This window comes from Poromitra crassiceps (genome assembly GCF_964638095.1).
Source record: "Poromitra crassiceps genome assembly, chromosome: 4".
Taxonomy (NCBI): Eukaryota; Metazoa; Chordata; class Actinopteri; order Beryciformes; family Melamphaidae; genus Poromitra; species Poromitra crassiceps.
Window position 1 is genome coordinate 61,095,347 of NC_139626.1, and position 12,081 is coordinate 61,107,427.

The following is a 12,081-nucleotide window of genomic DNA, read 5'->3' on the forward strand; positions in this document are numbered from 1 at the left end:
CAGCCCTACTGTCTGTCCATCCTAATCCATTTATCTCCCCAACAGGCCAATCAATCTGAAGCTGCACATGGGCAGTGAGCATTGGCACAGGCAGGAAGTGGCGAGGCTGATTTAGCCATTTTCCAACATTTCTTTTGGTAAGTCTGTGTGTCACATCCCAGGGTATGGATTAGCTCATTCTTATATAGACTGTGTCACATCCCAGGGTATGGATTAGCTCATTCTTATATAGACTGTGTCACATCCCAGGGTATGGATTAGCTCATTCTTATATAGACTGTGTCACATCCCAGGGTATGGATTAGCTCATTCTTATATAGACTGTGTCACATCCCAGGGTATGGATTAGCTCATTCTTATATAGACTGTGTCACATCCCAGGGTATGGATTAGCTCATTCTTATATAGACTGTGTCACATCCCAGGGTATGGATTAGCTCATTCTTATATAGACTGTGTCACATCCCAGGGTATGGATTAGCTCATTCTTATATAGACTGTGTCACATCCCAGGGTATGGATTAGCTCATTCTTATATAGACTGTGTCACATCCCAGGGTATGGATTAGCTCATTCTTATATAGACTGTGTCACATCCCAGGGTATGGATTAGCTCATTCTTATATAGACTGTGTCACATCCCAGGGTATGGATTAGCTCATTCTTATATAGACTGTGTCACATCCCAGGGAATGGATTAGCTCATTCTTATATAGACTGTGTCACATCCCAGGGTATGGATTAGCTCATTCTTATATAGACTGTGTCACATCCCAGGGTATGGATTAGCTCATTCTTATATAGACTGTGTCACATCCCAGGGTATGGATTAGCTCATTCTTATATAGACTGTGTCACATCCCAGGGTATGGATTAGCTCATTCTTATATAGACTGTGTCACATCCCAGGGTATGGATTAGCTCATTCTTATATAGACTGTGTCACATCCCAGGGTATGGATTAGCTCATTCTTATATAGACTGTGTCACATCCCAGGGTATGGATTAGCTCATTCTTATATAGACTGTGTCACATCCCAGGGTATGGATTAGCTCATTCTTATATAGACTGTGTCACATCCCAGGGTATGGATTAGCTCATTCTTATATAGACTGTGTCACATCCCAGGGTATGGATTAGCTCATTCTTATATAGACTGTGTCACATCCCAGGGTATGGATTAGCTCATTCTTATATAGACTGTGTCACATCCCAGGGTATGGATTAGCTCATTCTTATATAGACTGTGTTGACTGAATGGATTAGCTCATTCTTATATAGACTGTGTTGACTGAATGGATTAGCTCATTCTTATATAGACTGTGTCACATCCCAGGGTATGGATTAGCTCATTCTTATATAGACTGTGTTGACTGAATGGATTAGCTCATTCTTATATAGACTGTGTTGACTGAATGGATTAGCTCATTCTTATATAGACTGTGTCACATCCCAGGGTATGGATTAGCTCATTCTTATATAGACTGTGTCACATCCCAGGGTATGGATTAGCTCATTCTTATATAGACTGTGTTGACTGAATGGATTAGCTCATTCTTATATAGACTGTGTTGACTGAATGGATTAGCTCATTCTTATATAGACTGTGTCACATCCCAGGGTATGGATTAGCTCATTCTTATATAGACTGTGTTGACTGAATGGATTAGCTAATTCTTATATAGACTGTGTTGACTGAATGGATTAGCTCATTCTTATATAGACTGTGTTGACTGAATGGATTAGCTCATTCTTATATAGACTGTGTTGACTGAATGGATTAGCTCATTCTTATATAGACTGTGTTGACTGAATGGATTAGCTCATTCTTATATAGACTGTGTTGACTGAATGGATTAGCTCATTCTTATATAGACTGTGTTCACTGAATGGATTAGCTCATTCTTATATAGACTGTGTTCACTGAATGGATTAGCTCTTTCTTATATAGACTGTGTTGACTGAATGGATTAGCTCATTCTTATATAGACTGTGTTGACTGAATGGATTAGCTCATTCTTATATAGACTGTGTTGACTGAATGGATTAGCTCATTCTTATATAGACTGTGTTGACTGAATGGATTAGCTCATTCTTATATAGAATGTGTTCACTGAATGGATTAGCTCATTCTTATATAGACTGTGTTCACTGAATGGATTAGCTCTTTCTTATATAGACTGTGTTGACTGAATGGATTAGCTCATTCTTATATAGACTGTGTTCACTGAATGGATTAGCTCATTCTTATATAGACTGTGTTCACTGAATGGATTAGCTCTTTCTTATATAGACTGTGTTGACTGAATGGATTAGCTCATTCTTATATAGACTGTGTTCACTGAATGGATTAGCTCTTTCTTATATAGACTGTGTTGACTGAATTGATTAGCTCATTCTTATATAGACTGTGTTGACTGAATGGATTAGCTCATTCTTATATAGACTGTGTTCACTGAATGGATTAGCTCTTTCTTATATAGACTGTGTTGACTGAATGGATTAGCTCATTCTTAGATAGACTGTGTTGACTGAATGGATTAGCTCATTCTTATATAGACTGTGTTGACTGAATGGATTAGCTCATTCTTATATAGACTGTGTTGGCTGAATGGATTAGCTCATTCTTATATAGACTGTGTTGACTGAATGGATTAGCTCTTTCTTATATAGACTGTGTTGACTGAATTGATTAGCTCATTCTTATATAGACTGTGTTCACTGAATGGATTAGCTCTTTCTTATATAGACTGTGTTGACTGAATGGATTAGCTCATTCTTATATAGACTGTGTTCACTGAATGGATTAGCTCTTTCTTATATAGACTGTGTTGACTGAATGGATTAGCTCATTCTTATATAGACTGTGTTGACTGAATGGATTAGCTCATTCTTATATAGACTGTGTTCACTGAATTGATTAGCTCATTCTTATATAGACTGTGTTCACTGAATGGATTAGCTCTTTCTTATATAGACTGTGTTGACTGAATTGATTAGCTCATTCTTATATAGACTGTGTTCACTGAATGGATTAGCTCATTCTTATATAGACTGTGTTCACTGAATGGATTAGCTCATTCTTATATAGACTGTGTTCACTGAATGGATTAGCTCATTCTTATATAGACTTTGTTCACTGAATGGATTAGCTCTTTCTTATATAGACTGTGTTGACTGAATGGATTAGCTCATTCTTATATAGACTGTGTTCACTGAATGGATTAGCTCTTTCTTATATAGACTGTGTTGACTGAATTGATTAGCTCATTCTTATATAGACTGTGTTGACTGAATGGATTAGCTCATTCTTATATAGACTGTGTTCACTGAATGGATTAGCTCATTCTTATATAGACTGTGTTGACTGAATGGATTAGCTCATTCTTATATAGACTGTGTTGACTGAATGGATTAGCTCATTCTTATATAGACTTTGTTCACTGAATGGATTAGCTCATTCTTATATAGACTGTGTTCACTGAATGGATTAGCTCTTTCTTATATAGACTGTGTTGACTGAATGGATTAGCTCATTCTTATATAGACTGTGTTGACTGAATGGATTAGCTCTTTCTTATATAGACTGTGTTGACTGAATGGATTAGCTCATTCTTATATAGACTGTGTTGACTGAATGGATTAGCTCATTCTTATATAGACTGTGTTCACTGAATGGATTAGCTCTTTCTTATATAGACTGTGTTCACTGAATGGATTAGCTCATTCTTATATAGACTGTGTTGACTGAATGGAATAGCTCATTCTTATATAGACTGTGTTGACTGAATGGATTAGCTCATTCTTATATAGACTGTGTTGACTGAATGGATTAGCTCATTCTTATATAGACTGTGTTCACTGAATTGTCAGTCCCATGTCCTGTACTAGCAAACAGTGCAACAGGAAGTGAGCTGGGGTTAAATTTAAAATGTTTTTTTTTTTTTGGTCAAGTTAAAACCGGTCTATATGTAGACATTATTTCCACATAGCCAGTTCTCCACTGGAGCTCCCTGGTTGCTCTAATCTGTGACTTCACTGCACAGCCTCTATTGCAGTGGTTCTCAACGTAGAGTCCGTGGACCAGCAGGGGTCCTTAAGAGGGTTCCATGGGGGTCCCCCAGTCAAATTGATGAGTTGTTCAACTTCAGCATTATTTAGAAGACGTTAAGAGAATTTGAGGACGGAGAAGAAAAGACTATTTTGATCATAGTTTCTATGTTATCTCTCTACCTACGATACAGACATGTTATCTCTCTACCTACGATACAGACATTAGGGCTGTCACTTTTTCCCAAAATAAAGTTCGAACGAACTTTAATTGCCCGCAAATCGTTCGAATTCGAATTGGTTAATTAAAAAAAAAAAAAAAAAAATTGCAGGCCAGGCCACCAGGCAATAGGCATCGACCCGACGTGTTAGCTTGGACGCTCACAGTCACAACACTGCCTCACAAACTTGGCTGGATCCAACTCGAGACAACTTTTCAGACCCTGGAGACAATCTTTCTCATTAGAGACTAACGCGACAAATCTGGAGACTTTTTCTGACATGGGATTAACATTACCAGCAAGCAGCAGTTGGTTAATTTTGGTTAACACATTGAGTGCCAGCGACGCCATATGGCGTCATTAGAAATTTACCGTAGGCTGCCAGCGACGCCAAATGGCGTCAATAACTCGAAATTGTTTTTTTGACGGGGGGGTGTCGATCTATGCCTCTTACATCGCCTCTTACAATATGAGAGCTATTGAATGTGTCTAACCTATTTTACAGAACCCTTAGGTGGCGACAGCGCACTCCAGATGAGAGAAAGTGGAGTAAAACACACAGAAGAAGTCGTTGGGGAAAAGGAAATCGCATCGCATCCGTCCGTATGCAGCTGCTTCATTGAAGCATAACGTTAGCTGTGCCCCTGCAGCAGCCAATCTGCTCTCACAATTGAGCACCTCCGTGTCCGCTGCAACAGCCCATTCGCATGATCAGCCGTGGAGTTGTTTTTATTCTCAACTGGAAGCATGGGAGCTGGTGACAAATACACGCGGTTGTAAAAAAGCTGGATGTAGCGGACTTGTCAGTGCAGAGCAAACGCAGGCAGCAGAAAGCCCCAGAGACACTCCCAGAAGGAGGAGTGTGCAGTTGAGGGGGTGGGGGGGGGAAGGGGGGGGGGGCACGCAGAGCACGCAGAGCAGCATACAACACCCAGACAGCAGGACAGGATTAGCAAACGCAAGCTAGAATATCTGATGCCCACCAGCAGTAAATCAAGAACAGCAAGAAGCTGCAACCAGCAGCGCACGCAGGGGCCAGCGCTGCTGGTTGCAGCTAAAAAATATTATTTGGCCAAACAAAATTCCTTTGTTTTCACTCTTTTATTGAAGGAAATTATTTTTGAGGTGTCATTACATCAGAAAATATTAGCAATGAGTCAATGATGTGCTTGAAATGCTTCCTTTCACAAAAGGCTGAATATCTCAGGTTCTAGAAAAAAAGTGGCTGTTTTTGGTCAAATCAAGCTATCTTCTCCGGCTCATAACTAAAGGCCGTGGCACTCAAAGTGTTAACACTTTCAGTGCCACGGCCCTTGGGCAAAAGGTTGCTTGCTGTGCCACATAGGCCGCAATGCATTTTAAAACAGTCATATAATTTTTTTAATAATTACTATGTAAACACTGAACACGCACAAATAACGATGAGACTCTCTTCTATCACCTGCAAAAAAAAGTTTATTGATCCCATTTTCCGTTCTTTAGTTATGAGCCGGAGAAGATAGCCTGATTGAACGAAAAACATACCTTTTTTTCTACGAGCTGAGATAACGAGCCTTTTGTGAAATTAAACATTTCAAGCACATCTCTGACTCTGAAGCTAATTTTCTGATGTCTGGGTCTGTCTGGGTGAAGTGTATGCTGCTCTGCTGCTCTCCGTGCTCCCCCCCCCCCCCCCCCCCTCAACTGCACACGCCTCCTGGGTGTGTCTTATGTGTCTGGTGGCTCTCAGTCTCTGCTGAGTTTGCTGCGCACACACAGTGAATGGTGCGCGATATTCAGCTTTTTGGTTCCGCGTGTGTTTGTCACGGGCTGGCATGCTTCCAGTTCGGAATAATAATGCTGATTATGTGAATGTGCTGTTTGCAGCGTACATGAAGGTGCTCAGTTGTGACAGCGGATGCTGCTGCTCTGGGCACAGCTGGCGTTGTGCTCGTTGTGCTTCTGCACGTCGATGCATACGGACGGATGCGATGCGATTTCCTCCTTTTTCCCAGTGACTATTTCTGTGTGTTTGGCTCCTTTTTCTCTGATCAGGAGAGTGCTGTCGCCACCTAATGGGTTTGTAAAATAGGTTATCGACCTCCAATAGCTACAATATTGTTAGAGGCGACGTAAGAAGCTTAGATCGACACCCCCCCGTCAAAAAAACAATTTGGAGTTATGACGCCATTTGGCGTCGCTGGCACTGTACGGTAAATTTCTAATGACGCCATATGGCGTCGCTGGCACTGAACGTGTTAATAAAAAAAAAATAATAAATAAAAAAAAAAAATCGAACAGGTCAATTATACATTCGAACATGCCCTCCTCCCCCACATTCGAAGTTGAATTCGAATTTCGAATAAAAAGTGACAGCCCTAACAGACATGGAGTTCTGTTATCTCTCTACCTACGATACAGACATGGACTTCTGTTATCTCTCTACCTACGATACAGACATGGACTTCTGTTATCTCTCTACCTACGATACAGACATGGACTTCTGTTATCTCTCTACCTACGATACAGACATGGACTTCTGTTATCTCTCTACCTACGATACAGACATAGATTCTGGACTAAATTCTAATCCAACGTTAAAAATATGAACATATTTAGGTCAGAGGGACAAAATCTCATCAAATGGGGGTCGGTGCCGCGATGTGGAGTAAATTATTGGCAAATAAATGATTTATGTCACAGCATGCCCTAAACCTCTCTTAACTGTTGTAAAATCACTGTAAACCGTGGCCTCTTGGGGCTTATTGCTTCATTTCAAATCTAGCTTATTTCCTGTCACTGTAACAGGAAGTAAAGCTAGCGTTCATTTAGGATGTTTATGTTGTCAAGTTAAAAGCGTCTATAGGGGTTCCACCATGACAGAGCGGCGAGGGCTCACCGTGGGCCCTGAAAGAAGACAGGATGGGCGCTGCGATCAGCTCCTCCACAGACGACTCCATCCTCCTCTCACCTTCAATCACCCAGGGCGTCTGAGGCAGGCTGCGGCAGAACTTGTTGTACCGTCCTAAACATCAGAGAGCGGGGAGGGGACAGAGAGAGAGAGACGGGACAGAGAGAGACGGGACAGAGAGAGAGACGGGACAGAGAGAGAGAGACGGGACAGAGAGGGAGGGGACAGAGGGGGAGGGGACAGAGAGAGAGACGGGACAGAGGGGGAGGGGACAGAGAGAGACAGGACAGAGGGGGAGGGGACAGAGAGAGAGACGGGACAGAGAGGGAGGGGACAGAGAGAGAGACGGGACAGAGAAAGAGGGGACAGAGGGGGAGGGGACAGAGAGAGATGGGACAGAGGGGGAGGGGACAGAGAGAGAGGGGGACAGACAGCGAGTGAGGGGACAGAGAGAGAGGGGGGTGGACAGAGAGAGAGACGGGACAGAGAGAGAGGGGGACAGACAGAGAGGGAGGGGACAGAGAGAGACGGGACAGAGGGGGAGGGGACAGAGAGAGAGACGGGACAGAGAGAGACGGGACAGAGGGGGAGGGGACAGAGAGAGAGACGGGACAGAGAGGGAGGGGACAGAGAGAGATGGGACAGAGAGAGAGGGGACAGAGAGAGAGACGGGACAGAGAGGGAGGGGACAGAGAGAGATGGGACAGAGAGGGAGGGGACAGAGAGAGATGGGACAGAGAGAGAGACGGGACAGAGAGGGAGGGGACAGAGAGAGATGGGACAGAGAGGGAGGGGACAGAGAGAGATGGGACAGAGAGGGAGGGGACAGAGAGAGATGGGACAGAGAGAGAGGGGACAGAGGGGGAGGGGACAGAGAGAGAGACGGGACAGAGAGGGAGGGGACAGAGAGAGATGGGACAGAGGGGGAGGGGACAGAGAGAGATGGGACAGAGAGAGAGGGGACAGAGGGGGAGGGGACAGAGAGAGAGACGGGACAGAGAGGGAGGGGACAGAGAGAGATGGGACAGAGGGGGAGGGGACAGAGAGAGAGACGGGCCAGAGAGAGAGGGGACAGAGAGAGAGGGGACAGAGGGGGAGGGGACAGAGAGAGAGACGGGACAGAGAGAGAGGGGACAGAGGGGGAGGGGACAGAGAGAGAGGGGACAGAGAGAGAGGGGACAGAGGGGGAGAGGACAGAGAGAGAGACGGGACAGAGAGAGAGGGGACAGAGGGGGAGGGGACAGAGAGAGAGGGGACAGAGGGGGAGGGGACAGAGAGAGATGGGACAGAGGGGGAGGGGACAGAGAGAGAGACAGGACAGAGAGAGAGGGGACAGAGAGAGAGGGGACAGAGGGGGAGGGGACAGAGAGAGAGAGACAGGACAGAGAGAGATGGGACAGAGGGGGAGGGGACAGAGAGAGAGGGGACAGAGGGGGAGGGGACAGAGAGAGAGGGGACAGAGGGCGAGGGGACAGAGAGAGAGGGGACAGAGGGGGAGGGGACAGAGAGAGAGACGGGACAGAGAGAGAGGGGACAGAGGGGGAGGGGACAGAGAGAGAGGGGACAGAGGGGGAGGGGACAGAGAGAGAGACGGGACAGAGAGCGAGTGAGGGGACAGAGAGATGGGGGTGGACAGAGAGGGAGGGGACAAGGGAGGACAGGACTGACTGATGGACTGACGACGAGTGAAGGTCCTTGAGGTTTTCTAACAAAACAAGTAAAGGAAAGCAGCTGGCTTTTCAAAATAAGAAGGAGCAGAGCTGAGAACAGGAAGGAGAGAGCAGCTGGCTTTTCAAAATAAAAAGGAGCAGAGCTGAGAACAAGAAGGAGAATGCAGCTGGCTTTTCAAAATAAGAAGGAGCAGAGCTGAGAACAGGAAGGAGAGAGCAGCTGGCTTTTCAAAATAAAAAGGAGCAGAGCTGAGAACAGGAAGGAGAGAGCAGCTGGCTTTTCAAAATAAGAAGGAGCAGAGCTGAGAACAGGAAGGAGAATGCAGCTGGCTTTTCAAAATAAAAAGGAGCAGAGCTGAGAACAGGAAGGAGAATGCAGCTGGCTTTTCAAAATAAGAAGGAGCAGAGCTGAGAACAGGAAGGAGAGAGCAGCTGGCTTTTCAAAATAAGAAGGAGCAGAGCTGAGAACAGGAAGGAGAGTGCAGCTGGCTTTTCAAAATAAGAAGGATCAGAGCTGAGAACAGGAAGGAGAGAGCAGCTGGCTTTTCAAAATAAGAAGGATCAGAGCTGAGAACAGGAAGGAGAGTGCAGCTAGCTTTTCAAAATAAGAAGGAGCAGAGCTGAGAACAGGAAGGAGAGAGCAGCTGGCTTTTCAAAATAAGAAGGATCAGAGCTGAGAACAGGAAGGAGAGTGCAGCTGGCTTTTCAAAATAAGAAGGAGCAGAGCTGAGAACAGGAAGGAGAGTGCAGCTGGCTTTTCAAAATAAGAAGGAGCAGAGCTGGGAACAGGAAGGAGAGTGCAGCTGGCTTTTCAAAATAAGAAGGAGCAGAGCTGAGAACAGGAAGGAGAGTGCAGCTGGCTTTTCAAAATAAGAAGGAGCAGAGCTGAGAACAGGAAGGAGAGTGCAGCTGGCTTTTCAAAATAAGAAGGAGCAGAGCTGAGAACAGGAAGGAGAGTGCAGCTGGCTTTTCAAAATAAAAAGGAGCAGAGCTGAGAACAGGAAGGAGAGAGGAGAAAGCCTTCTTCTCTCCTAAAACAAGTCGAGACAAGAACAGTTGGGGATATTTGGATATTTTCCACCGGTGAATCAGTTGTATAAACACTGCATAAAAGGTTAGCAGAGTACAGAGTAGGAAGCAGAAACTGCTAAATAAGGCTGATATGTGAATGTGAGTGTGAGTGTGTCGGGGATGCAGTTTCCCCAAATAGAAAAAACAACAGAATGGGCCTTTAACTGCACGTTCAAACTGTATCATGAAAAGGGTTTTCTTTCCTACCTGCCACAAACACAGACAGATGGAGACACTGGGTGTCCTGTGTGCTGCAGCTGGAGGCAGGACGCGTCGGTGGACACGGGTAGTGTCTAAAGAAAAACACAAAAATCACAACAACAATCATTTCATACAGCACTTTTCTGAGCCACACGCAGAACTGAGAGCTGAAGGCCAAGCTTACTTCAGAAATGTGCCGTCAGATATTTTCTCCAGAGCTTTGACCACCGCCATCTTGGTGAACACCGACTGCAGGGGGCGACATGAGACAGCAGGGAGCGACATCAGACAGGGCATTAAAAGTAGAAATCATACAGATCCTCGCTTTTCTGCACTGCTCTTCCCACAAATCAGCTGTCAATCAAACAGTGTGGGCGGAGCTTGGATTGTCTTCTCTCCGTCTGTTCAGTCATGGTGGCGATCACTGCTCATGCCAACTACACTCTTCTTCTTCTTCTTCTTCTTCTTCTGTTGATTCCAAACAAACCGGAAACATAAAACGCGTCACTTCCTGTGCGACAGTGAAAGAGCGCACACCTCTACAGATCAAATCCTCTATATTTTAGAGCAGTGGTTCTTGAATGGGGGTCCGGGGACCCCCAGGGGTCCGTGGCACTTTGCCAGGGGGTCCGCAAAGTGCTCAGGAAAATAAAAATAAACACTTTTTTTTTTTTTTTTGCAAAAGCTTCATAGTTCAATGAAAATATTGTATGCTTTAAATCTAAAATGGTTCATGGATTACAAACCTATCAATAGAAGTCAAGCACGTTACCGTGGAAACTATTAAGCTTAGCCCAAAATCACAAATCAGAATGAGGGGGTCCCCGGTATATTTTCTATCTGGTAAGGAGGGGTCCTTGGCTGAAAAACATTTGAGAACCTCTGTTTTAGAGAAATGACATTACATCATTTAGCGGACGCTTTTAACTGTGCAACATTCTATGTCAGCTAAAGCGCAAATTATGCTCGAGCGAAATCGCCGGCGCTAAGACTTTTTTTAAGGAAAAACAGTAGCATTTGTAGAAAGTAATTTTAAAAAGGAATAAGTAGCATTAGTTGGACTTTTGAAGAAGAACTTGATATAAATCATTTTGAAACTGTGGATATGGTTGTGAATTGCAGTTCTGTGTCCCAAAACAATACATTGTGAAAAGGAAGAGAACAGAATAATAATGAGTGACTGTAGTCGGGTTTCCATCCACCTGTTTTTATGCGAAATTTCAATTTGCGCATAAAAAATCGGAGTGGAAACGCTGCCTAATTCACAAAAACCTCCAAATATCACAAAAAAAATGTCACGCTTGAGGGAGGCGGAAAAGTCGGGTGTATCGATAAAAAGAAAATGCAAAACGTGCAGTGGAAACAGATTAAGCGATATTCCGTTGTCTCTCCATTCAAAAACAACACAGTTTGCCTTGATCACTGCAAAACATGACATGATGTGTAGCCTACACACAATAGGGCTACACACGGTACATAATGTTAAATACGCAGCAGAATACCCGCAGTGGTAAACAGAAGAAGACTGGGATATTAACTTTAAGGCGACTCACTTCTAGAATTGAATGAAATTGTAGGCTATTCACTTACTAACTGCTCCGTGGATTATAACGTTATGCTTGCCGAGTCGCACCTGGTAATCCAGAAATGGCGTTATGGTACCTTTGTCTAGATCATCAAGAAACTTTAAATGAATAACGTTAGATGTGTTTAACAGAGCTGTATATCGGGTCTAGCAGCTGCTCAGCAGCTCAGACAGCCTCAAACACCAGGTGATTGACAGCTCTATAATTCACAAAATAGCAGTGGATGGAAACGCGCATTATTTCGCATTTTCTTTTGCCGACTTTCTGAAAATTGGATTAAAAGTTGCGATACATTTGGATGGAAACCCAGCTTGTGTTAGCAATACTCTTGGCCCTTTAGCCTCTTACAATCGTAAGATTTTGTTGATTGCTGGCGCCTTCCTATCTTGCT

General features: G+C 44.2%; 1 protein-coding gene across 1 annotated transcript in view; it reads right to left on the reverse strand.

The window, feature by feature from the left end:
- The window catches only part of pus10 (pseudouridine synthase 10), a gene marked incomplete at its 3' end in the record, with an annotated part of 32,421 nt that overhangs the window by 1,901 nt on the left and 18,439 nt on the right, over nt 1-12,081 (reverse strand). The window contains exons 9-11 of the mRNA XM_083636011.1: nt 10,289-10,353; nt 10,111-10,196; nt 7,151-7,276 (exon numbers count right to left, since the gene is read on the reverse strand). Of these exons, the coding sequence (XP_083492137.1) occupies nt 7,151-7,276; nt 10,111-10,196; nt 10,289-10,353 (277 nt within the window). The remainder of the gene's footprint in view (nt 1-7,150; nt 7,277-10,110; nt 10,197-10,288; nt 10,354-12,081) is intronic.